The sequence below is a fragment of the Athalia rosae genome, chromosome 1, assembly GCF_917208135.1.
Source record: "Athalia rosae chromosome 1, iyAthRosa1.1, whole genome shotgun sequence".
Classification (NCBI taxonomy): Eukaryota; Metazoa; Arthropoda; class Insecta; order Hymenoptera; family Athaliidae; genus Athalia; species Athalia rosae.
This window is the reverse complement of record NC_064026.1, coordinates 2,726,007-2,747,854: the sequence shown is the minus strand read 5'-3', so window position 1 is coordinate 2,747,854 and position 21,848 is coordinate 2,726,007. Positions and strand designations below refer to the sequence as shown.

General features: G+C 40.8%; 1 protein-coding gene across 8 annotated transcripts in view; it reads right to left on the bottom strand.

Annotated features, from left to right (window-relative positions):
- The window catches only part of LOC105682990 (segmentation protein cap'n'collar), a 90,237-nt gene extending 68,720 nt beyond the window's left edge, over nt 1-21,517 (bottom strand). For 3 of the 8 annotated variants that reach the window (XM_012395258.4, XM_020850681.3, XM_012395259.4), the window contains exon 1: nt 18,132-19,555. In XM_012395258.4, the coding sequence (XP_012250681.1) occupies nt 18,132-18,596 (465 nt within the window). In that variant the 5' untranslated portion in view covers nt 18,597-19,555. Of the gene's footprint in view, nt 1-707; nt 1,035-6,227; nt 6,554-18,131; nt 19,556-21,128 lie in introns of those variants that run through there. The other 5 variants (XM_012395262.4, XM_012395256.4, XM_012395261.4 and 2 more) reach the window with 5 other exon arrangements.
- Nucleotides 21,518-21,848: the final 331 nt, after the last annotated feature.

The following is a 21,848-nucleotide window of genomic DNA, read 5'->3' as shown; positions in this document are numbered from 1 at the left end:
ACGAATAACCGGATTTGACTAACAATTTTACGTTGTACAAAACAATACCTCTTTCTCCGTATGCATATCTCCGTATTCGGTGCATTTATACCATATAAATAACATTAAAATTCACCTTACGTAATGGCATGTATATACCGCGTGTGTACACATGTACATGCGAGTCTGATTGACAATAATCGACATACTCTGTCACGAACTAGCATCAGCGACAATCATGTTTACATGGATATTTGTACGGTGTTGTATGTATGTATGTACGTCTCTATGTATAGCGGCGGTTCCTGACGTCATCGGATGAACGTGTACACATACAAATACTTGGACGATATATAAGAAGCGACCGGAGAACCATCACACAAGCGCACACGTGACGCACGTGTTGCGATACTGCGAATGTGTGGGGATTTAAAAATGTCTGGAAGAAAATTTTGGCGCCATTAATGTAATATCGCTCGAGTGGTGTAAAATTTGAAGAGGCTTTTTCTGTTTTTTTTCTGTTTTTTTCAAACAAAATTTCATTTCGGCATGACGCAACATTTCGTCGGAACGGGTAACTTCCAGTTTTCACATTCGAAATCCGAACGTAGATGGGGAATAAAAATTTCAGTCGCGCACGGGATTCGAATCGACTGTTGCTCGGACGACGATTTCTACGATCTTACGATTATAGGAAAAGTGTCGAAGAAATTGATGCAGGGACTCACCGGTGTGAGGAAATTCTTCGTGCTTCAATTGTATCCGTTAATGTGCACGTAAAGGAAGTTTACGTACGCGCGTTCGACGATAAGTGCTTCGCCTAAACGAGGTCCGATAAAAAAGTGCGTCCAGTTCGAATGAAACTATATCTTTTCCAATATCATGATGTCGCACGTCGTTTGAATCACATGAAAATCTGATCGGTTATACGCACAATTTTCTCATCACTAACTTTAATTAAATTATCATAGAACAAGATAACGCGCACCAAATATCCCGCTTAACTTCACCTCGACACTTTTGGTTTTGAAAGCAACGACGACGATGCGCGGCTGTGTGTATACTCGAAGATAACGAGCGTGTGGCGGTTCGCGACTATTAGTTTAACGTACAACCACTAGGGAACGCGATTAGCGGTACGGAGCGAAAAATTAAAATACAGAGAGGGGAGAGGAGGACCCGGTACTGAAAATTTAAAAAAAAAAAAAAATAAATAAAAAATCAGAAAATAAGAAAATAAGAAAATTTTGACGCGGCTTTGAATTTTCACAGAGAAACAAGGAGGACACGGTATAGCATAGTAGAAGAAAAAAATGATCAAACAATTTTCAGATGCATATACACAAGCGGAGGAGGTAAATTTATTTGACGATAGAAATACGGTGATCTATTGGAACGCAGAAAGTCTAAGTTATACTAATATTTTTGTGTGCATGGGTGTTGGGCTATATAGGTGATCGGTCGGGCTATTAGAAAGACAAAATGGAGGGATATTTTCGGTTACAGACTTTCTAAACTCCAAGAGTCCAAGGTGCACCAGCACGTATTTTGGTAGAATTGGCTGCCGACCTAACGCGAACTGCATCGAACATCTCTGAACATTAGGGATCACACGTCATTATCATCGTAGATATTTTATGTGCAGATGGATGTGATCTGCAAGGTATGCAACTCGGTGTATGTTCATGATTCAAATTGGAAACGGGTGGATACGCACTTTGAATACTTTCGAATTTAAGCTGCAATGACGTCACCGTAAAATATTTTCTACAGTTTTTCCTCATGCACCAAATAACATCCTTATCTTAAATTGGCCACGTGTAACGACGAGGTATAACACGTCATCTTATTCCTCTTCGAGGAATCATTTTTTTTCATTCCATTTTGACGCCAAGTTTGTCCGAAAATTCATGTGCTTGTAATTCCCTACAGGAGATCGATTTTCGTTAGATTTATTTTTTCTATCTTATCGTTAGGAACAACCGATTCCCATGCGTGGCAGCCGTAGGACGAGAGCGCGCATACGGAGAGGAACGATGTGCATAAAAAAATATATCCAGTATAGATAGTTGAATAGAAAAAAAGTAACGTTAATTCCGAGAACAGAAAATTTATTATTACATATACCCGCTCTATGATTCGGTGTTTGAATATCTAAAAACCTGTTGAACCTTGATTAAAGTAAAACAAATAAAATTCAAGATCATAAACCGTATCTTCATGTAAGTAAAAATTTATTTCAAGCGATGACGGACGTGTGGCCGATTCTACACCATTATAAATTTACATTTCTATGCCTACTTAAAAAAAAAAAAACAAAGAATAGAGTCGAGTGATAAATGATAATCAGTATCGCAAGGACCGCGGAGTGCAGATCAAATAATTGCCTAAGAAACTGTTTGCAGTTTGAGAATCTCATGTGCATGCGATTTTCGCCTCAACGTTCGTTTGATATGTATGTATACCTACAAATTTTTGACTCGCGAATATATTTGAACAGCTCGGTATACACCTGTGAACGTGAGCAAAATTAATAACGCATTGTACATTGTAGTTTTTCTACGGTAAACTTTATACGAAGCAGGAGCTTCGAAATTGCGGCGAAGGAATTCGATGTGTTGCATTTTTGTACGTGAAACATACGGTGGTTCCAGCTTGTACCGTGATACAGGAAATAGAATGTAATCGGTTGTTCGGTACCGAATTTGGCTGTATAAAAAAAAAAAGGTACGCGTCGATCGGCTTCCTTATATTTATATCTATAAAAGTAACAACTACGTTCGTAAACCAGATTTGCAATAATTGCGGGTAATTCCCGTCTTCGGAGTTCGCCGGCCCGTGAAGAGCACCGTTCTCTTTAGAGAGATACTGCGCGTGAATTTTTCAAACTCTCCTGCAGATCACGGATCGCAACGATCTAGAAAATGGTGACGAAAATTTCTTTGCCGACAAATAAGATCCGTCACAATCACAGTTTCCTTTCCTTCTCGCGGACGAACTTCTTTACCGATGTAATTTTGCTCAGTCGGTCAGAGTGCGCTCTTCGAATCGACGCATAAATGCATTCGTCTGTTACCGACTGACTTTTAAACATTTGTAGATCTTACGTTATTGAAAAATAATGAAGGATTTTTTTTTAACGAAAAATTGAATCACTCAACAAATTATGGGGCTTGGTTTTTTTTTCCAACGCGGAGTGCTATGAAAATTTGATTCAATTGTTTGTTGGGATTTTCTGCGGATTTTTTATTTTGTAGAATTATGAGTTCTAGGCCTGTGTTAAGCGCGTTTTTACGATCTAAACTTATACGACAGTAATAGAATAAATAAAAATGTATCGTCAAGTCAACAGATGCGTCTTTTGAATAATTTTCATTTGAAAACGCCACCGCATCGGTAGTTCGCTGTTCAAATATATACACATTTAACCATTACAAAGATAAAGACTTGATCAAGAAAGTACAGGAGTCAATGACCTGGCTGCTGCTCATCGCATTTTATTCGATTACACACATAGCTAATAACTGTATAGGTATACACAAGATTCACGGTTTAACATGTGTGCGTATCATATACTCATGCATGATACATTTTGTGGTTCTAAAAAAATATTAATGCAAGTTTTATCGTGACTCGATATACAGCGAGTATATATTGCTGCGGTTTAATTAATCCAGACTGACGTAAAACAAAATGAATCGATTTTTCATTTCAAAGTTCACGTGTACCTACAGATGAATGCATGAAAGGTGAGATTCGTTCGACAAAATTATGAAAATTAGTCGAATTCGCTAATTAGAGAAAGATAAAAATATTAAAATTTGATCACGCCGAGAGGTTTATTACTTTTCTCATAAACTATGTTTGCTCTTTGAGCCAAGCAGAGCAAGAGCTATGCATTAGTTGCGTGATTATTTTTATGAATCTTGTTTTCGCGTGCGTTTTATATTTAGAAATTCGAGAGAAGACGATGTGTCTAGATCCCAGTTTATTATACCTATGATAAAAGTGTACGTACAAATAATCCACACTACTTAGTCTGCGGAATCGACAAAAATGTTCATTGAACTATTTTTAAGAAATTTCGAATAACCGACAGATACACGATACACGAGACACAAAAAAAAAAAAAAAAATCAGTAAAACTGCTGATCGTTAGAAATTCGGAGGAATTGCGGGTTCTGGAAAAATGTGTCGAGTATATAATCGAAGAATCCATGTCACCGTGTCATTTACGAGCGAATTAATAAAATGCTTTTATTATTTGTCGAGTTTTCAATTTTGAGAAATAAAAAGTAAAGGAAAAGGAAAGAAAAGAAAATTGGAGCCTATTTTTAAATAAACTTTTGGTTGACGTGAAGGTCAGCGGTCTTTTGCTCCTTGCCGTATACATAAAAGCAATTTCGGTATCTGGCTGACTGCTGCATCGGTGTATATAGATTTAAGTACATGCATGATTTATTTTCGAAAACTCGTTGCATTCGGTTTGACCCTGGCCGGACGCTTTGAAATAAATTATTTCTTCGTTTTGCGGAGATTTTTCGGCGCTCTATACCGGCGTTTCCTAAATTTCATCTAAATTCCCGAACGGTAACGTTGCCACGTCTTACGGAAAACTAACGAAAGGAGGAAAATGATCTTTCGCAAAAATATATTGTCAAGACAAAAGAAATTGTCGGCGTAATTTAATATCGATGGATACGGGTAGATGTATAGGTACCGCGGTGAGTTTGAAAATAGAACGGCAAACAAAGTCGAAGCTGAGCTAAGCGAATGTATACAAGAGTACAGAGAAATCCAATCATAAGGAAATCCCTGAAGAGACACCGAAGAGAAGCTGCAAAGCCAACTGCCCACGCCAATTTTCGTTCGCTGATTCAGCGACCTCACGGAGGCGAAAATTATGGACTCTCCGAATCGGAACAATAATCATTTTGCATGCGGGAATTTTCTCGAAAAGCTATTTGAAAAGCCGAGTTTCGTTACGAGTGCGGAGATAATTTTTCTTCCCTCCAAGGATTCTAGTTTAATTTCAAAGACGGAATACCGAATGATAAATATTGTTGGTTTTTAAGATAACAAACTGGTCTCAGCTCCGAAATTGTAAATCTTCTAATCAAGTTCAGTTGCAGCAGATAACCAGAAAAAGTAGAAAATTTTCGTTCGTAACCACGTAATACTCGAACACCAAATAATAATCCTTCGTTAAAAAACTGGCGTTCACTCGCTTTATGCTGGAAGAAACTCGCAAAATGTGACGTCTGAAATTGAAAATTTAACTTCTCGAAATATTCAATGAAAATTCAGCGCTATTTACGACCTCGAAATTTGAAACTTTCAAAGAAGATGCGAATTTCAAAATTCAATGGCTCTCAATTTCTTGATAACAAAAGAGAATCGCGTGGGTTTAATTCGTCTCGGTTTCAACCACGGGTCGGTAAAATCTTGCGGAGTTAATTTCCGAATCAAAGTTATTTGGAGAAACGGTGAAATCGTTCGAAAGGAGTAGGTAGCTATGGCATTATGGCTGTTGAATTAAATTACCGAATGAGCGTATAAGTGTGTGCATTGCGTAACGGCCTAATAATTACGATGCGGCATAGAAGTAACAAAGTCCCAAACGAGATACGGGTTGTATGGATCGCACTAAGAGAATGAATGAGACGTACCGATTTTCGACGAATTCATCGTTAAGAGAAGATAATTACCGCGACTAGCGACGTAACTCGGTGAAATACGTACCTGAAACAAAGATAGAAATTACAAAATTAGTAGGCTTACAGCAAATTCATCATCCGTACATGAAGAAAAAAAAAAGACCATAATAACGATAATCAGCTAATCGCGAATTCATCATCAATTGCGTTTGACTTTCTTCGCGATTGCGGGGACGAATACAAAGTTTCAATTAACTCGAAATACACCTCAACGGATTCGGTTGTAGAAAAATTTTTCAAATCCCTTAGTCCCAAAGTGAAAATATTCCCGGGAAATTTTTTTTTTCTTTTTCTAGGCCAAAGATCACCGGCGATATTATTTTCCATGTTCACCCCCGCCCCGCTGCCGCGTCCCTACGCATCAGAATTTGTTTTCGCGAATAAGATCACGGGTAGGCGTAGCAGAGTCACGTGTTATAACGGTATCACATAACGTCGATGGGGATCGAAGATTACAGAATCGACGATAGGGAAGGTTTATAACGCAACTCCGTTTCTCTCTCGAATGTGACGAAAGTTTTTAAGGTTTACCGTTTCCGAACGAGTTAATATTTGGCATATTTCGCATACATCGTCAGGAACGAAGACCGAGATCATCGTTATCTTCTTCTTCTTCTTCTTTTTCTTCTTCCTTCTCTTAAGCGCCATTCATTTTCTCTCCTTGGATAATTCTTCCTATCCTTATGCGGTTCCGCCTTTATCTTATTTTCGGACGGTGATGTTTTTTTCGTTTTTCGTCGAACGATCTTCTAACCACCGTCACTGATCGTGAGCGTTGTCGTCGTCGTCGTCGTCGTTACCTCCACCACTTTTACCTCCACCACCACAACCATTACCACCACCTCTACCACCACGACTACCACATTTGTCCGACAAATCGAGTCCGACCTAATCCGTCGATTAGCGAGCAGAGGTACCGGTTTTATACCATAACGCAACAAAACCGGCATTCGAGCAAGACTAAAAGACCCGCACCGCTCATCGGGTTCTGCCGTTCAACGAAAGTGTTCGGCCCGTAAAGTTCTGCGCCGCTTCCCGTCGTAGAGGTCATCAAAGGTCCTCGGGTCGAACAAGTCGATCGGTTATGGCACATCCAGTACACGCGTCCTCACGTGTGAACCATATCTATGTATGTTGATTTATGGAAATTGTCGATGCTTCCTTCTGAACGGCAACATTGTTTTCCAGTCTTCCAGGTAGAGCTCGGTTCGCCTTAAATGCCAGGTTAATCGATTCCTCGATTAAATCGAATGTTTTGTCACGCAGCGAGACACCCTGACGTCACGTGGACGTATAACTTTATCAAATGACCGAGACTCGCGATTCAATTAACCCCATCGCCGACGATCTTCGCCAAATAATTTTTCGATAAGTTACGCGCGGAGCGGCGATAACGCGTTAGGAAACGGAACGACGCCGATTTCGTGCCGATTTCTCGATCGGGCGGCGAAAAAAAAACAGGAATTTTCATCCGGATCTGATTATCCAGTCCGCGAGAAATCGGCACCAGCGTTCCGGTATAAAAATGGCATTTGAAATTAAAATGTGCTCGAATAAAATCAATCTTCGAAGGAACTGGATTTATCGGGGCGATTTTTTTTTTTTTTCTTTCTTTCTTTTTTTTCTTTTCAAACCTTCGCGCTCGCGACGGTGATACGCGCGCGTCACGGCTTCGTTCTCGGACTATATTACTTAACATAATCACTTTATAAGGCGTTGTTTTCTGCCCGTTGTTCAACCTTGTACCAATTCAACGCGAACGCGGTACCGATGCGCTCGTATATTTATCTATGTGTGCGGCAACGTCATTCTCCGGAGAACAAACTCATCGGTAATAATTCTTTTGGCCAGTCAAACGATTCGGAAGCCGAAGGAACTCGAGTCGTATATCAAGAGAAACCGCGCAATCTTGGATTGCGAGTAATTTATTTCATCGTTGGAACGTGACCTAAAATCTTGAGAAGAAGAAGAGAAAAAAAAAAAATAAAAAATAAAAAAAAAACTAGACGCGAGACACGGCAGAAGATGCCGTCAATTAGATACGAATACGTGAATTTTTAATTAGCGTAGTATTAGCGAAGGTTACACGGCGGTTATCTTATCTGGACGTCTTTCGCATATAATTGAATGGTAATTTAACGAATCTTCGTATCTTCTTGACATCTAAAGTGACCTACGATAACGATCGATTCGACGTTAGTCACCTCGGTTGCTTTGTTACATTGAACCGAACGCATCCGATATTTCCTTGCGATTTATACTCCCCAAAGTGGCCCCTCGCACCGCCGTGTATAGATTAAATAAAATAAGTCGAACGTCGCGGTCGAGAGATGGAAAAAAGCGATCAACGTACGGATCGCGAAAACCCAAAATCTGCAACGATGCAACGCTGAAGGGGTGGTTTTTTTTTTTTTTTTTTCTTCAGGTCGACCTTCAATCTCCACCAGCGGAGCGATTACAACGTCGGACAGGTACCTGCGTTTCTGGCAAATCCGAACTGTGTTTACCGCGTAATAATTGTTGCTCGTGCAGGTACCACGTGATAAATTGTTAGAGATATTAACATTATTTCTATGTATCTATGTACGCGGCTCATTTTGGCATGCATGCGCGCTTGTAATGTGGTTCAGCTCTGCCTGCACGTGGACAAAATTTAGCGGGGGAGAGATTCCCCCCCGGGGTGCGCTTCGCGCGACGACTTCATCGTGCACGGTTCGTCTACGACGTACGCTACCGACGTGTTTTCGCAGTGGATACACACCGTTCAATGTTGCAGACAGTCCATCAACGCCTACCACCCAAATGCAGCGTTACCATCATCATCATAATCATCAGCATCATCATAATCACTGTCATGATCGTTCGGTAGCGCGCGACGTTGCATCAGATTTTCTACACGTGCCGATCACTTGGTGCGCTGTTATTTCGGTCGAAATAAGCAGCGTCAACGTGTGCAACTCGTCGGAGGAACTCGAACGAGTTTCCCTCGGTCCACGAGCGTCCGCATCGCGGTGCGAGCGACGCGCCTCTTGGCTGGCAGGTTTTATACGTTCTTTATTATTTTCATAAGCAAGAAAACGCAACTACATACTCAGGCGACAATTGTCGGAGACAACATTTTAACGCCCGATGTTAGGCGAGAAAACGGACGACGCGACGCAGTGCACTAAATATATTATACATTTCAAGAGAGGTTTTCAACCAGGAAGATCAGCTGCGAAAAAGAGCGAGAGACACGAGAAGCCGCTAGTTGTAATCATCCCGCGATGATAGCTATGCTCCTTCACCGGTTCCCAGACCGCAAGTCTGATGAAACATTGTTTGATAGTTTGGCAACTATCTCTACCGCGTGCACATGAGAAATTTACTATACATATCGGCAAGGAAAACACTCGTCATTCGACGGGATGACAGCGTCGATCGGTACGGGGTACAGAGGTAACGCCGATTGTGAGATTGATATTTTCGTGAAAAAAAATCAGGTTGTCGGAATATCGGACGGCAGAACACCGTACGCTGTAATTAACAGTCTGCTCGTTAATTTATTCACCTTATACTATTCCGCGGCGCGAAGCGAGCGGGTCGCCTTGAATGGAAGTAGATTTCCAATGTTAACGGTCAGCGTCATTCGAACGATCGATGAAATATATCGTGCACGCGTCGGTTATCGGTGATTTTATTTCGTCGCCTTCGATACGATTATTCGATCCACGGATCTTCGGACGTTTGAACTGCGTTGATTTTTCTTGAAATTTTAACGCAGTTTCAATGCGCGCATTACCCGAATGCTTATAATTACAACGAAATGAGAGGAGCTTCGATGATTTGTTGGCTAGGTGTAAATCGCACACGTAGTCGCATTAAAAGGTCCTTGACTTTCGTTTATAATTATACCGAGTGTACTCGACTTATATCTGGTCGAGTCGCGGTATACCTCGGATGGATATTTATCATCGTTACAACCGTGCAGCGTATGGTACGGTGTGTGCGAAAAAAGAAAAACTTTACAGATAGTGTAGGTACTTTATTAGAGCGCGGTTATTTTTACGGATATTTCGAAGTTTGCCAAGATCCTCCTTCAGACTGACAAGAAAAAGGAGATGGAAATAAAAAGAAATAGAAAGACGAAGATAATTACATCGTAATATTCTACAAACAAAGTACCACCGCGGATAAAAGGAGTGCTGCAAAAATAATTGCCCACGCAAATAAAACACGTATACAGTCGCGACGACGACAAACGCGATTTTTAATCAAGTTGCTGACAAATTTTTTTTTCAAAAAGAACGGTTTCCGTTTTACATCTCTACACGCACACTCGCACAGTCCGAGAAACCAGTTTTATTTTTTGCTCGTCGATGTGGAATAAAAATAAAGAATAAACAAATAAAAAGCAAAAAAAGAAAAACTAGAAATCTCACGACTTTACGTCACACGCTCATTTCGATTTACACGAAGATCGCATGTGTAAGCGCATCTCCGAAACGAAGTGGGAATTACGAATTATGAACTTTTTTTTTTCACGTCGAATTAAATGCATATCATAGAGGTGCAGATTACGTTCGTTACAACGCGAGGAGAGAACTTTGGCCAAAACTATACGGTAACCACGACGATAATTATACGGCGATGATCCCGCGCTGGGCGGATGATTATCCGCATGCATAATTTCTCATACGAGTCGCGTCAGTAGTCGCGCAATTCAATTTCCAGTTCGACGGTATAGGCAAGAATCTTCGCCGACGTTATGATATAGGTGTTATATAGGTGCGATGTGGAAGAAGAGGAGATCTCACAATCGAAGAGCAACAGCAACGGCAGCAGCATCAGCTGTGTACAACTGGTGAAGGTCGATTGGAATAGACATGCGAAATCATTTGACTATTTCTACCTTTTTACGTGTCTACGACGTTACAAGCCGAGTCGGGCTGGCTTTACTTACTCACAGCTCGATAGAGTTGCGTTTCGTTTCGCGTATATAACTATATAGTCGCGTTACGGTCCAATCAAATCTGCAATCCGTTCGCCAATTTACGCAACTTTTTTTTTTCCTCTCAATTCGCGGTATAAGTTTCGTTATTTTTTTTTTTTTCTTTTCTTTTCGGGTTTATCAAACATCACAAGTCTGGTCTATTCTCGCGAGTAAAAATAACAAATGATGCAAATGGGAATGATGAAAAAAAAAAAACGAAGGAAAACCACATGGTATGTGACTGTACGCGTACATCGAAAATCATTAACAAATGAATAAATAAATGAATAATATGATGAAGAATAAAGAAAATGTAAAACCTGGAGCGCGCGAAAAGTGGGAGTTGTTTTTTCGCGTTGATGAATAATCCGTTATCGGTGACGGCATTCGGCCGGTATAAAGTTTTTTTTTTTCTGCATTTTTAAGTTTCGCTTATAATTATATTTTTTTTTTTCTTGTTTTTTGGCTCTCTCCCTCTATCTCTCGGCAACATGTCGTTACATAAATCGTGAGTCGCTGTAGAAAAGAGTAAAAATTCGCTGACCTACGATTATTTCTATTTTAAAAAAGAGATGTCCGTATCGGAAAAAAATAAAATAGAAAATTGACGAAAAATCATTAAATGTCTGCAATTGAAGCTTGGAAGAATTTTGAACTATAGTCAATCTGTTAGCAAATACATAGAAATTTTTTAAGGTATTAAATGAAGCAGATGCGACATTGGCACATCAGTCGCCCTGTAGCTACATTCATAATTCAGGTGTCTTAAATTTTTGGACAAAAGTCAAGAGAGAATGAATGAGAGAAAAAAACGAAAAAATAGTCGCAACACACAGGTGTCAAGGTTAGTTGAATTTTGGCCGTGCTTCTGGATGCACTGTACGATGTGGAAAAAATAAAAAAAAATGTTCTCCCATCGCTTTTACTGCAAGTCCGCAAGTCCGATGTCTAGAGCGAGCGGTAATAAGCTCTGGGAAGAAGCTGCTTCAATTTCAAAATAGGGTAATAAAAATGGTTTAGAAAAAAAAAAAAATATAATTTTTTCAGAAGCCTGATATTTTCAACGAACTATACACGCTAGGTCGAATTTAACAGGTCAAGATAAAGTCGAGCTCGTTCATTGGCTGTTTAATATAGACCGTTTATTGTATCTAGCGACGAGCACATACGTACACATTTTAGTTTAAACAAAAGTGGGAGGGGGGCATTATAGTTTATTTAGAAATTTTTTATCTCTAAAAGTTTGTTCAACTATGCGTCGCAGGTGTAAGTGAATGGATAGGTGTGTACGTGGTTGCGAGTTTTACAGATGTGATGGAGGAATCCCGAGCACGTTATTTGGTAAACTCGACAGGTGTGCGAGAATAGAATTTGCTTTGATCGATGTTATAAATATTTGCGTAACTTTGCGCTCCGTTGCAGGTGGTGACGGGAGGAAAGGGGCGATAATGTAACACGACGATCGCGAGATCTAGAGGTCGTCGACATTCGCGGGATAAGAAATACGAGCTAATCGCCAAATTAAATCGACGTTCCTTCCGAGCCGCGCCAATGTGAAATCTAGATATACATATGTATATGTATACGTATATGCGCCACCGCGAAAGAGACGCGCATCGCGGGGGACGGGCAAGGTCATGGTCGGGCAACTAACCTATCCTAACAGCATCGGGTGATGCCCACCCATCGACGCCGCCGACCCACGCACAGACTCCCGCGAAACAAACGGAGACACCGTCGAAAATTTCGAGGTCGTCCGCTCGAGGGAGACCAGAGCTAGGAAGAGAGGAAAAATAAGATAAGAAACGGGGGAATTAATGTAATGATTTTTCGTCTAGGCCGCTGAAAAAACGCGTTCCATCGGAGGGAATGCTGACTTGGAAAAAAAAAAAATTTTTTTTCAAACTCTGGATACGCGTCCTCGCGTTCGAGTTGCTCCGATTTATTTATCGTACGAGTATTCGAATAATTGCACAAGCGATGCGGCCGGGTGTACGGAATTTTTTATTTTTTTTTTGAAACCGTCGCTGAGGCTGCATCGCGGAATACGAAAACAGAGTGTGTTTCGTAAATCGGTGACTCCGTGGAGAAAAAAAAAGTGAAACAATAAGATGAAAGAATTTACATGTTTCCGAATCGTCACGACGAATTTTGATAATTGGCTAATTATTCGTAATCGGCCATAGCTTCGCTCGGATTGGCGTAATACGTGATGTATTAAATTCGATTGAATTCAATCGTGAAACGTCAGGCTTTCTCGTCCACTTCAGAAATATGTCACGGACATTGATCGATCAATTATTGAGCAATCGATACGCACATCGGATAGATCGACTCGCTCAAACGATCGTCACGGTGGGCAGAATTTTTTCACTTTGTCTTCTCGCGTATCGCGTGAACGAACGGGGTGCAGAGACGATGAGTGTCCTGCGTCAGGTCCCAAAGAAATTAAATATCCAAGATTTCAGAAATACCAATTGTTGTGTCAATTTTTTTGCCACTTTGCGAGAAACTTTTAACGGTATTTCAGTTCGTTCCAAATAACGTACATCGTACAAGCGGTTGCAGTTTTTCGCAATTCCGACTTAAAAGTGGTTGGAGAAAATTTGGCACGAGTGAAATGTCAGTTGCGTTCTTTAAACGCTCATCGTTTATCGTGCCCCTGTTTTCTTTACTTCTTGAATACGGCTTTACAGCAAACAAACGTCGACGGCAAAATCTCAAGGCGCTAGATACGATCTAGGTCAAAATTCGCAGTATTTTCAAACTCGCGGTTGCCCTGCTCGACGTCATGCATAATCCCGATCTGTATCGTTTCGCGTGAAATTCATCGTCGCAGGATCGATTCGAAAATTTGGTCAGGGTCTCCGGACCCGTATTTTTTTCTCCAGGATTAGGTATTTACCTTTATTCAAGGTACACGTACGTTCGATGTACCTATAATTATCTCGCAAATGCAGTTAAAGCAAACAAGGCAAGGTCTCCGCAACGAACGTACGAGAATAGAACGAAATAATAAAACCAACGAGCCGAGGGCCTTTAAATTTTTTTAAATAAATGAAAATTAGATACTTCATGCCCACCGTTTTAACTCTAAAAAAAATTCCGTCAGCCGATAAACAGATTATGTACCCTGAATATTTATCGCAAGAATAATTACCATACTCCGATCAGTTTGGAGGTCTGAATAAACCAAAAATCAAAACGAAAAAAAAAAAAAAAAAAAACATTCATCCGCGTAAACGAATTCAAAAGTTTTCAAACAGTTTCTGAAGTGATTCCAACGGTTGCTGCAGAAAAGATTTTCTTGTTAATTCTAGAGAACAGCAGCGCGGAGTTCGGCCCTGAGTTACTGGAATAACGCGAGATGATAAATTTCCAAAAAACCTTGTGACGGTTTGCGTGCGATAATTATACCCCCACATCGGTCGTACCGTACGTAGGAACAAAAAGCTCGTCGAAGTATTTAAATAAATTTTGACGACCCCGAGTTGGAGAATATTTTACAACGGGAGCGCACCCTCGACGCTGCGTCGGGTTGCATCGTTGCAGAAATAATCGGGACAGGGGGGAAAATGCATTAATTTTCCGGAATCGAGGCCACCCATCTGTTTCGCATCGCGTGTTGTACGAATTTTCTTTATTCTTATTCCCTTTTTCTTCAGCATCGCGTTCCACTTTGTCCGATTATTTTAAATATCGAGGTCGCATCGCGGCCAAAATCTGAATTTCGAAAAGGCGCCTGAGGAAAAATCCTATCGCACGGTTTGCCGATCTTGAGGCAGCTTGTTTGTCAAAATTTTCGAGCGGTCGATAGCCCACGGTATGTTAAACCGAAATACCGGCGAATTTTCCGTTTCTTTTCTCTGGTTCTTCGCTCGAACATTTCAATCGCAGCGAACGACTCCAAAATGACAAAGGGGATCATCGATTAGAATTATTTCTTCTATTTTTTTTCACGAGCGCGGTCGGAACGACGGTCCCGAATAGGAAAACTGGTTGTTCGCCGTTTAGTCCTCGGTTTTTCCATGGTTTTTTTTTTTTTTTTTTTTTGTCGCGAGCTATTATGGTATCCGCTGTAGTTGGACGATGTGAATCATCACGATACGCACGTGCAATCGAACGTTGGTAAAAATTGCAGCAGCCATCGAAGGACGATCGACATGTAAACGCCCCACTGATCCAGATATTAGCGTAGGTGAGAAGGTTGATCGCGGATCGCGTCGTTTCTCACAAGGAATCAACACATCGCCGTTTAACGAAATTGATAAGCGATCGTTAAAAGTTAAATAGATTAAAGACGAATGAAACGAAATGAGAAAAAATTAAGCGGATAGTGAACTCGCGCCCCGTATATATATGAATACTGCAGCGCGTGAAAGGAACGGAGTTAATTAGTTAATTCATTGTCAGTTGTTTTCGTAACAAACGCGACGCGAGAAATTCTTTTTACGAAAATATATACGTATCAATTTTTAATTATATTTATACAACTGACGATGAGCTCGTCTCCGGCTATACAGTGGGGTGACTCAGGCTCGGTATATATGAGAGTCAAAAGTCAGTGACCAGCGACGCTAAAACGCTGACTACGAGAGAAAATTGTTGAAACAAATGTACGGACGTGAGATTAACGAGTGCATAAGAAAAATTGAAAAAAAGTCTATAAATGCGCATTATTTCTAACAACGAAGATACGAAGAGTTTCGAACTACAAAACGCGAGAGATTGTCGAACAGGAAGCAGAATAATGAGAATTAAGAAGCTTGCGATGTTGACTAATTAAAATGCTGCGCACCAGAGCGAACAATCGACATTATCAAATGCAGGCAGAATTTAGCGATTCGACTCGTCCGACGAGAGACCCACCAGCCAGAGTCGTGGACGAACGTGGATAAATCTTGACACTTTGAAAGGTGTTCGCGGTCTATGTTTGGCAAAGTAAACCCCGTAAAGTGGAAATGGCTGACCTAGATCGGGAAAACCAATATGGCTTGTAGTTCTACTTTTCATCTTTGGTTGGGCATATCTGCAACCGAGGACGTCGGGATAAAATCGCGTGATAATTGTAAAAAATACTAACGAGAAACAACAAACGCGTCGACGCTCAACTTCCATCTCATGTTAGCTGTTCACGGTTTACGGAATTTCTAATTTTCCGAGCGTTTGCAAAGAAAGTGATCGTCGAAACTATGACGACGACGACGACGACGACGGCGAGAAAATGAGATTATTCGCGCATGAAACGTGTCGCCGTGACCCTTGAAATTTTTATTCAATCGTAGGACGTAAACTTGTAACATGTTTTTACGTCGGTTCGGTCAGCTCTAAGGTCATGTTACGAAAGTCAAGTCCAGATTCGTCTCGAGTATATCGTCGGGGTTGAGAGTGAGGAGTAGTCGGCGAGGGGGAATCGGGGATTCGGACAATGACTTTTCGAGTATCGCTGCTGGTATAGGCGAGTTAAAGCCAGCCTCGTAAACACGTGCATCCTGCAGCTACGTGCATACGTATTTCGGGAGTCAGAGTTAACAGTTTTATCTACAACGTAGTCACTTAAGAGCAGACGTTGTACGTACCGCATGCCATTATCCCACATAGTCGCAAAACCGAACGTATATAGGTATACGTATACGTAAACCGCGCATACGGCGAACGCGTACACGGTAGGATCGAGAGGTTGAAGTTTGCCAATCCTCAAAAATAACTTGCAAATAATCCGCACGTCACACGTACCGCCGCGTGTTTGTAAATGTACACGCGGTATGTGTGTAGAAAAAATTTATATCTCTTACTCCGACTTGTTTTTTATATATTTTAATTTTTATGCACGTGTGAATTATGCAGCTGACATCGACGTACGATAAACGTCCGAAAGATAGTCAGATAGCAACGGTATCGTAAAATAAACGCCATAAAAATTCGCCAACTGGCAGGAGGAAAAAGAAGAGGAGAAAGGTGATGTAAAAAATTTATTTTCGCAAGGTCGTCGGTTCGGTCGACGCGTAGCAAACTAATGCACTTTCGTTTCACGAGTCGACTACCTCCCGCGGGGCTGTAACCCTTACCGCGAGAATAAATTCGCAACGTATATATAGATAAACGGTAATGAAGGGCAAAAAAAACTCAACCGCATTTCGAAGAGGTGGGAAGAACAAATTCGAATTCGGAATCAAAAAATGCTCGACCGTTTTGCTGGGAAAGAAAAAAAAGAGTAAATTTATTTCAAGTAAGATTTACAATTATTGTAATAGCGTCACGATGCGTTGTTATCGCGAAAGCAAGAGCTATATGGAATTCCGCAGACGAATCTTAAGGGTCGCGTTTCGAGTAGCCCTTCGTTCTCTCCTACCCCCAGGGGTTTAACGAGCGCGGCGTCGGTCTGCCACCCTCTGAACCCCCGTTGATTCACCCTTGAGCCACCCTTGCGAGCCAGACAGCAGAGAAAAGGACGTTGAACGCGCTAACCTGTTGGTTATTCAACTCTCGCGATCGAAGACTAATTTTCTTCTCGGAGAGGCGACGCCTCGTACGTCAGATATATTCAGCCGATAGAAGAAGGTAGAAAGTTGAACTCGCAAATTTTGGAGAAGATATTCCAGTTTTCGACTAGTCGATGTAATTATCATTATCGTCACAGGATGTTTTTTCAACAAGTTCCGGATGTGGCTCTTCGGAGTTAGATACGAAGGATTTCGCTCGCCGATGGATTTCAGATTGTGAAATTTTAGAGAATATTTTTTTTTTACCACGTTTCGATGGTTCGTAACGGTTATTCGGTCGTTCGATAATTACGAATCATGATAATGTTGATAATCTCCTACATATATACGTTATTCTCGTTCCTTCATACACAGCGAAAATATTGATCAATAATTGTTTGTTTACAACCCACTAAACTCAATCAGATATAATTGGAGTTGATAAGAATTTAGTCGAACAGCGAGCCAGAAATTGTATACCACCACCTGAAAGTGACGTTTATATTCATCCAGTCCAAAGGTAGGCATAAAAACCAGACGGAGGATTTGACTATTCAGACCTGTTTACGATACGAATTACGTACACTTGTGATGTGCTCAACCATCGTTAATCGATTGTGTGCAACGGTTTGAGTAAAACGGATGAAACAACTCTTTCAAATTAAGGGATCCAGTTTTCATCATCTTATAACGACACTGCAACAACTTTTCTTTTTGATCGAGATATAGAGGGATATTTTTATACATCAGAACAGAAAATACTCAAAGATGCTTATCGAGGAGATAAGATTATATATAGATACAAAATACAGTCTGTCACAGTGTCCTTCCATGTTTCACCTGCTGTCAGGTGCAAAATTTACCTAAAAAATCGATCCCCAGAATGAAGAAGACCATTCTTTTTTTTTCCAATTCTCATCGCAAGAGCAATCTAACACGACTCTGTTACCGATTGAAAAGAGAAAAGAGGGCTGCTCTCACCTCTTGGGTAAGTTCAGCAGCTCCGACATGTCCATTCTGAGTATCTGCAGGGGTTGGTGGGTCGGGTGAAGTCATGTTTCTCGCAGGATCGTTCGAAGTCGATACGCTGGGTCCAGGAACGTCGATATCCCTTTGGGGTTCTTCGACGTTGAGCAAATAAGCGTGGATGTCATTTTGGCCGGAGTTTATCCTGTTGTATCTACCAAGGGAATTCAAGTCTTCGAAGAGATCTCTCTCGTAATTGAGCAACACTGAGTCTAAGTTTTTAGGATGTACATACATCGGACGATGCACGATCGTATGAGCATCGGTATGCCATCCCGAACCATTGTGTAGGTCCAGAGAGCCAACTCCTATGGTTTGAATATCCAAACCGAGGTATGAGTCAGGATCGACTCGAAGGAGCGAAAGGAGCAGTGCAAGCTGCAGCAGCTCTTCGCGGTAAAGTTTTTTCAGACACAGCATTGTTTATGATGTTTCTACGCAATTTAATCTATAAAATTAATATATTACTTCGAACTAGCACTTGGAGTTTATCAGAATTTGACACCTTTGTTTCTTGTTTATATTTTTTCTACTCCCACAAATTTGATTAACGTTTTACTTTTCAAACGTCGTCACAGTACCTTTGGGCTCATTCTGATGTTAAGTACGAATATGAGGTAACGCATGTTGAAATTTATTGACCAACAAGTCTACTAAAGAATCATTTAATCTGTGCAGCGGGGTATCCAAAGGCACAACCTCCCTGTACGACTGTCAGATCAGAAATAAAGCCCCGAGTTGTTCTCTGCTCCGCTAGTCATAGGTCAGTTACTCGGTACCAAAAATAACCTCAAAACAGAGGCGGTACGGTACGTCAAAGTTCGGAGCCCCTTTTAAAATACGTTCGACTGGTACAGCTGCTCCGAAATCGATGGTACAACAGCAGAGGCTGTGGTCTCTTTAAATGACAAATCCCTACACAGTTTCAAATCATCAAAGAATCAACACATCTTCACTACATTATATAAAAATACTGTCACAGATATTCCACAGACGTATATTCTCCTATGTAAAAGCGTAGCCATAGATATTTTAAATTAGTTACGTTGACTTAAGTTTAAATCTTAGTAGGGTTATGAGGTAATGTTAGGTTACGTTTCGACTTGTGTCTTTTAACTAGTTAAATACCCGCGAGACTGACACGCACTGACAGTTCTATGATACCCGGCGCGTATTACCGTATTTTTAGTATCGAGGCTAGCGGTAACCGCACAATTATATTTTCACTACACCATTTTTATCATTTTATTTATCGATACGTGGCTCTTTATTTTCAAACAATTAACAACACTCCGTTGCAGTGGTTTTCAATATAGAAAGAACCTGAGAAAACGAGCACACCTACGCTCTGAGAGATCGCTGACGATATGTGACTCAGCATGACACGGACGCTGTGGCAACGTCGACTGACCAGGGCCGTAACTTACGGGGGGTTCCCCCTCCACTTGCTATTACGCGGACCACGCTTGCGTATATTTAAAGTGCTGGTTTTTAAACTTTGAATCTTTTGTTCGCTTCGCTACTGCCGATTTCCTTCATTCTCTTCTTCGTGGGATATACTACGGATAGTGCATTAATTATCGTTGTGTGTTTCCAATGCTTTATGTAACGTGGTCACACTATATCCAATCCAGTTATACAGTCTATTAATTTGATAAGGAAGATCCCACGAGCCGCGAGATCCGAACATATTATTATCATTATCGTCAGCTTATCGTGGATGTGACAAAGAAATTCAGAAATATAGCGTGATCTTACGCCGAACAAAGCGAACGCGACCTTGATACATTGTGATAATCATAAAAACTATTTTATAACAGTGATAATTACGTGAATTACGTATCGTAGTATTTTATCGTATCATCTAAAATCGTCCAAAGTGTTCCGCGTTTATCAATGTAATTGCGTATAAACTTTGTGAAGAAGTAGTAACTGAATAAATACCTGATGCAGATGTACGTTGATCGTTAATTAGCACGATTGTATTATTTTTTTCTTTTTTTTTTCAAGTATGCTATCTGCATCGATTGTGAGTTTTTTTTTTTTTTTTTTTTATCAATAAATCAATAACGCGTTGCCCCTCCGAAAGTAGGAGACTTGAACGACCGTCGTTCGTGTAACGCACTCGATCGAGCCTGTAGTTTCTCTTTTTCTGTATGTCTAGCTCTTCCGTTTTCTTTCTCAAATATTTGAAGTGTATCGTAAAAATGTGTTAATGAATTATTCCAAGAAATCCGTTGGCGCAAAATAAAAATATTTCGAACGATGTTATAACGAGAGGCTCATCGGCCTGCACTCATTTATATTTCTCTGGATACATAATTTCATCTTTCGTATGTGTGCATCGCAGAGAAGTATGGGTGAATGAATAAATACATGGTAACGGAGAGTTCGGAGCGCAACAGTGCGCAGCACTTTAATTCAGTATAATAATAATTGTGAAAATTGAGGAAACGTGAGCATGAAACGTAAGCGCATCTTCCCGAAGCCGCGGTCATCATATTTGAACGGGCGCGTGGTAAAATGGAGGAATAATGGAACGTGTGAAAACTGAAAACTGAAAAATTGCACCTCGTTGATAAGGCGACGGCATATGCAACTATCCTATGAGCAACGTTATATATCTTGTCTCGTTTTCAAAGCTAATAAAGATGTAAATATTATACGCGACGCAACCACTACGAAGGCAATTTGAAATAATCAGATTTGCGTTCGCGAACTTTGCCCGCAATCGTGTGTTGCAACAACTGCGGTGTTGCCGGTCTTTCTTCAACATTAACAATATCTTGTACTCGAGGAGCACCGTCTCCGTTCGATCAAATATACGCAACGCAAACGTATATTTGATTAATTCAGTCGTGCTCAGGCACAGGGAAATGATGACGATTCCGTGACGAATGGAGTGTATTCACATTGAACGAAAAAAAAATGATTTCGTTTCTACTGTCTTACCTCGTGTTGCATTTTTTTCTGCATTCTGAGCGGCACCAATGCACCTTTTTCAACCGATGTCTCCATCTTGACAGCGATATCTTCGAATTTCCTTATAATATCGAATGTAATCGCATTGATTGCCGATAATTGCGAGCGTCCAACAGCGCGGAGCTGTGTCGGTTAGATTTGCGGACTAGAAAAATGTGCTAACCGACGTATGTGATTTTCACAAGTGGAATATAACGAAGTTTTGATTAATCGAGACCTTTTATCCGCACTCACTTCACTCACGTGGTTGAAAATTGTATATATTTAACGACTTGGAATTACACCTCTCAAAGAGATGCGATTAATGGAACTCTTATATTTTAAACAATTTCGAACAGTTTCTCTTGATAAAATACGAAATATGAGCAGAGAATGGCAGCCGCATACGTCGTTCTCCCACCAAGGTTACCATCATATTATAATGACGTCACTGCAACGTGATTCCAGTTTGAATTTCTCCCGCGCTCGATTGAACGCCTCGAGTTTCGAACGTTTCGAATGTGGCGCGGCGCGATCTCACCCGATTTTCGATCTTCGCGCGGAATCTACCGCGTGGACCAATCCGAAAAAACGTTCTCGGCTGTTTCGTTGTAAAAAATATCGGCGGTAATCGCGAAACGGATAAAATTATCGGTGCGAATGGGAGTAATTATCGATCGATTATTTGAATGACCGCAAACGCTAATCGAA